Raw genomic sequence first — 5,941 nt, forward strand, 5'->3', positions numbered from 1 at the left:
GGGGGGAGTGTGGGGGGGTTGTTGGGACCTAATTGTTATTAACATTAAGCATATGTCCAAAAAGGAGAAATAAAATTAAAACTGATTAAAAACAATTCAAATATTTATACTCACGCTTCTTCTAAATCAATCACTTTAATGGCAACAACCTTATTCAGCTCCTTGTCAAACCTGCAAAACAAGAAAGGTATCAGGGAACTCTAAAAAAGTGTTGAGCCATAAACTATTATGAAAATGCAATAAGCATCCCAATTGGCACAGCTATTTCATACAAAAGTTAGCATTCATAAAGCAAATAAAGTGGTTCAGAAACAATCTCCATCATTAGTAGAAAAGGTGCCATCTAATTCTTAAGGTGCCATCTAATTCTTTTGTGCTCCTGGAAAATGAGATATTGGCCACTAATACGTACGAACTTATTAATGGAAGAAAAGAGAACCAATCTACCATATCAATGCAAGAAAAGAGAACCAATCCTCAAGATCTATGTGCTGATTTCAACAATAAATTATTAAAAGCAAGTAATAAAAGCAAACCACCAACAATTTCAGGTATCATGGACTCAATCCAAACAGTTGAAGTACCACTCAGCATCCATTAGGGTCCTTAGGTAGCTAATTTCACAATGGCGCAAATATCCCTTCCTTTGATAAGTGCTAGACAAGAGCCACGCTTGGTCCAATGGTAAGGTACGAATGTTGCGACCTGGTGGTCAAGTGGTCAAAAAAGCCACTCGATATTTTCGGGGTAAGGCTGTGTAGCTCTCGACCCCCCGGACCTTGCACATGCAGGAGTTTCGTGCACTGGGTACACCCTTTTTTTTTATAAGTGCTAGACATAAAGACCATTAACTTTAGCTACACCAGAAACATAATTCTATGCCAACAGCTGTGAGTTCCATTCAGTAAGTCAGACCTCAAATATCTGCACTGCAAACAGTGGATGCATACTAATTTGTTATAATAGTTATAAGAAGCCACTGAATTATTTAACAAAGAATAGCCACTCAACTATGATGCACAGATACAAAAATAGCAACCAGGAGTTGTACTCCAAAGTCCAAAGTTCGCATTTTCAAAAGTCTATAAAATGTTGACAGAAACACGTATTGGTTTCATTGTTTCTCAAGTCTACATGTTGCATCGAATTGAACTTATGTATTGGATAAGATGCCAATTCAAATTGACAAGTTTCAGATTAATTATCTGTTTGGTGACTCAATATAAAACTGAACAAAGTTTTAAGTCAAAAATATATAATAAGCCATATGTTTTGCAAACTTGGAACACAGTATGCAAATTGAATAACTAAAGTCTTACATTTTCATGAAATCATGGAACAATGTAAAGTTTTAACTTTTAAAAATAGGAATGCAATTAAGAAAGGCAATGTTTTTAAGAAGCTTGATTTCGCGATGTGATATGTTTGTGTATTTCTCTACTTCTCTACTTCAACATTGAAATGTTGTAAGTTAAGCTATCGGAGAGCATAATATTTGATGCATTATATAAATGAAGATAACATATTTGAAATATAGGAAGGAGAGTTCTGTAAGTCTTACAGGCAATCACAGTTTCAGATCATACCATAAAATGATCCCTACTTCCACATTTTGGATGTGTTGGAATCAGAACCATACCATATAATGTAGACTTGTCAGTTTCATACAAGCGGGGTACTGTTACTGTAGCCATATACAGGTATCATGGTATCATAGGTGCTTGATGCATACAATATCTGACAGTTAAAACAGTGATAGACAAGACTAAGAACTGCTTTAAGAAATCAAATGTCATATTGCGAATATCTGACAACCATTCCAGCCCTTCGACCTGGGTTACTGCCTAGACTTGTAAGCAATTCATTGAAACCTCGTGCTTCCAGTGATTTAAGTAAATATATTTGCTTGAGCAATGTATTGTCTCTTTTCTATTTAGTATCATAAAATTCATCACCTACACCATCGAAAAAAAAGAAATTGCATTGCCTCGTGACAAAAGAAACACCTACTTGGCTACAAGTAGAAGAAAAGTGACACCAGTGGATTACGTCGTCTTTTATTATCATGTTTAACTTCTCCTAGGACCCACCAACAAAATCCAATAGAAAAGCATGAGAGAGAGAAAGAGAGGCATTTTTCCAGTTTCAAAGTGCATGGATGGCAGTGGTGAATCAACTGATTACAAGCACAGAGTTCAAAAAAAAAAAAAAATAGCAGGTTCAATTAATAATTCAGTCTCAATGCGAAGATATTGGAAGTAAACATCAATGATGATCGACCAATTTTCAATCGGAAAACTAGTACTCACCCTTTGTAGACATCACCGAACGATCCTCTTCCGATCAGCTCCAGAGAACTAAATCTAGATCCAATGGCATCCGCTATCGCTGCCGCATCAGCCATGTTAAAACCCAAACTCTTTCAAAGGTTCCTTCTCACTGCGTAAATGTATAGAATACATAATTTTGAGCTCCAAAACACAATGACACCAGGCAAATGACCCAGGTCAAATGTCTGGAAACCGCCCACATTCTTCCACAACCTCCTCCTCGTCACAGCACAGAATCAACATTGCATCTGAAGCTGGAAAACAACACGCACTTAATCCAGCCTCAGCTCGAAAGACGAAACTCTAAACAGTGTGAGCAGTCAGATGAATCAATCCAAGCCTCCTTCCAGAATAATTGTACGGACCAACAGTTTGAATTGAGTTATAAATGGTGAAGAAAATGCAGAATGCAAATGTCGCTTAGAGTCAAAGGAAAGCATTGGTCCTAAACTTAATTGATTAGAAACAAGGGATGTTGAGGCGACGTTCCACCGAATCGCGGCAGAAGATGAAAAAAACCATGGAATCTTGCCGTGAGGTTTTGGATAGAAACAATTAACAGGAACCCGAGATCACCAAGTTCAATATGCAATTATTAAGGATAGGTAAGCAAAATTTACCTGAAAATGAGAATTTAAGCCTAAGGGCTGGCTCCTCCTGTTCTTCTGTATTTATCTGTTAGATTTATTTGCAGTTGCAGGGTACCGATCTAGAATCTGTTCAAGAAGAAGGCACAGCAGCCATTAATCAACGTTGCTCCTTCTCTGTGTTTCTGTCATTCGGCGTGGCAAGGAGGCTTTTTTGCTTCGACAGAACCAACGACGAAAGGAGGAGAAAGTTTTTCTTCACCAGTGGAGGAGGAACACTTGTGTCCGGACGAAGGACGGGAAGGGAGCCGTCTACCCTGCTTGTGATGAAATGGGTCCCATTTAAGGATCTAGGGCTAACCAGTAATCTAATATTCAATCATCGTTTACCGTTCGGCCTTCAGAAGAGTTACGTAGATGGGCATAAAGGTTTTTTTCTTTATTGGTAGAAAGTGATTCTATTGAGAAGAACGGATTACACACAAGCTATCAAGCACTGCAGGTGTAAACAAACAAGAATCAAAAATAGGCCAAACAGTCTTATTCGTAATGGACTGGGCCCTCCTAGCAAGAGTATCGGCTATAGTATTAGCCTCCCTTAGAATATAGAAAAATTGACAATCATCAAAAAAGGAGCAAAGTTACCGAATATCTTCAATAACTGGCCACACTGTAAGATCTGGACTTTTAGAAGAGTCCTGTAGATAAGAGATCAGTTGTTGATTGTCGCTCTCCACGTGTAAATTGTAGAAGCCTTCCGAGATCGTCTCCATGAGTCCCTCCCTAACCACAAGAGCTTCGCCTACCAAGATAGTAGAGAAGCTAATAGGGTTCGAAACTACCACACTTGGATGTCCCAACCTATCTCGTAAAAGAAAGCCAACACCCCCTTGGTTTCTGGAGAGATTGAGAGAGGCATCACAACTTAACCTGTAGAATTCAGGAGATGGAGATGGCATAGTTGAAGGTCGCACAACAGCAGGTGTAGATGTCCTGAGCTCTTGTTGAATCGTGGCAGTCGAAACACACTCAGACCATGCCCTGTGTGCTGCAATAACCACCTCCATTGGCGACCAAACCTTCTTTGTAAAGATGAGATCGTTCCTAGCCTTCCAAATATACCATGCAATAAAGGAACATTGTGAGACTACCTCTCTTGCAACCTTCTTCCCATATGACTTGAGAGATGCCCAGCCTTGGATCCATTTGTAAATAGGATCGGTGTTACATGGTGGAACAACATATGTGAGACTGCTGCCATGCCAAACTGTGCGTGCAAAAGGACAATGGAGGAGCTTGTGTGATACCGATTCGTTTATCCCCACACCTTTGGCAAGTCTAATCGACTGGTATTTGTCTTTGGTTCAAGGCCGAGGCTGACGCTAAACCATTTGCACAGGCTCTCCATAAGAATTGCTTAACTTTTGGTAAAGTATTGCAATTCCAAATGGTTTTCCAAACTTATGTTGGAATTGCCCTCAACCAGTGGCTTGTTGATGAAGATGGGCGCTCCAGTTCCTAACAATCCACTGATTACATAGATGATGGTATGCACTCTTTATTGTAAACAAACCTTTTTTTGATGGCCCCCAAACCTGCTTATCTAGAGTCTCAAACAAACTTAATTGGAGTTGATATATAGCAGCCCTATCCGAGTGGTGTACATACCTATCAACAAGCGGCCTGTTCCAGAAACGATTATGTTGGTCAATGATGTCGAAGACTTGAGTAAAAGGGCATTCCTCAATCGGTGAGTGTTGTAATTTGTAACCTGGCAGATTAGGTAGCCAATTGTCATTCTAGATATGCACATTTGCCCCTGTACCAATCCTCCATAATGAACCAGATTTAAGCACTTCTTTTCCCATCATAATACACCTCCATGCCCACGATGGGTTAGCACCTAATCTTGCATTCAAGAAATCACAATTTGGAAAGTATATTGATTTCATGAACTTCGCCCATGATGTACCAGGATCAGACCAAAGCTTCCAAGCAACTTTAGTTAATAAAGCTTTATTATGGAGTTTAGGGTCTCGAAAACCCAATCCACGTCTCTCTTTGGAGTGACACATACGAAGCCACGAATCCAATGGATTTTGTTCTTATCAGAACCAGCACCCCAATGAAATTTAGTAGTCACCTTCTTAAGCTGCCTATGATGAGCTTAAAGTGGGATGCCGCATAATTAGCAAGAGAGAAAGCGATTGACTTAAGCGTCACTTCCTTTCCAGCAGATGATAAAAGACGAGTATTCCAACCATTTAGGAGTTAGTTAACCTTATCAGTATGGTCTTGGAAAAGGGTTGCCTTAGACATACCAAAAGAGGTTGGTAAACCCAGATATTTGTTAGACCCTTTACCATAAGGTATCTTCAATATCCGAGAGAACCAGCATCTAAAATGCATGTGTACATTTGGATTGAAAGAGAGATATGATTTCTTTAAATTAATGGCTTGGCCACTTGCCTTGCAGTAAATCTCTGAACACTCTTTCAAATGACAGACCTCATCTGGTTTCATTTGGAAGAAAAGTAAACAGTCATCAGCAAAAAGAAGATGTGTTAAGGGAACTGATCGATTCCGTACCCGGATACCTCTTAGAAGACCAGATTCCTCAGAAAAGTGAGATCACACTGCTTAGATTCTGGGAGCATAGGATGAAGAGTGCTGGAGAGAGAGGATCTCCTTGGCGAATGCCTCTGGTTGGAATGACTATGCCACGAACTACCCCATTGATCAACAACTTATAAGTGACTGTACATAGGCAAGACATAACCATAATAACCCAATGGGTAGAGAAGCCATATCGTAATAAAACCTTCTCAAGAAACTCCCATTCAACCCTATTATAGGTTAATGTGAATTAAAATTGGTTAGAGGAGATCAGAAGCTGGTTAGATTGGAATTTGTGCAATGGAGGGTCCATCATATCTAACCTTCTTTCAAACTTTCTTTCAATCCAAATCACAGTTATTTTTCTACCCAAAAAAAAAAATACAGTTATTTAATTCTCCAAATAAT

General features: G+C 39.3%; 1 protein-coding gene across 1 annotated transcript in view; it reads right to left on the reverse strand.

Annotated features, from left to right (window-relative positions):
- LOC122070900 (serine/threonine-protein kinase svkA-like) overlaps nucleotides 1–3,309 on the reverse strand; it is a 14,472-nt gene extending 11,163 nt beyond the window's left edge. The window contains exons 1-3 of the mRNA XM_042635130.1: nucleotides 2,951–3,309; nucleotides 2,310–2,584; nucleotides 115–171 (exon numbers count right to left, since the gene is read on the reverse strand). Of these exons, the coding sequence (XP_042491064.1) occupies nucleotides 115–171; nucleotides 2,310–2,404 (152 nt within the window). The 5' untranslated portion in view covers nucleotides 2,405–2,584; nucleotides 2,951–3,309. The remainder of the gene's footprint in view (nucleotides 1–114; nucleotides 172–2,309; nucleotides 2,585–2,950) is intronic.
- Nucleotides 3,310–5,941: the final 2,632 nt, after the last annotated feature.

This window comes from Macadamia integrifolia, unplaced genomic scaffold (assembly GCF_013358625.1).
Source record: "Macadamia integrifolia cultivar HAES 741 unplaced genomic scaffold, SCU_Mint_v3 scaffold_138A, whole genome shotgun sequence".
In the NCBI taxonomy this organism is placed as follows: Eukaryota; Viridiplantae; Streptophyta; class Magnoliopsida; order Proteales; family Proteaceae; genus Macadamia; species Macadamia integrifolia.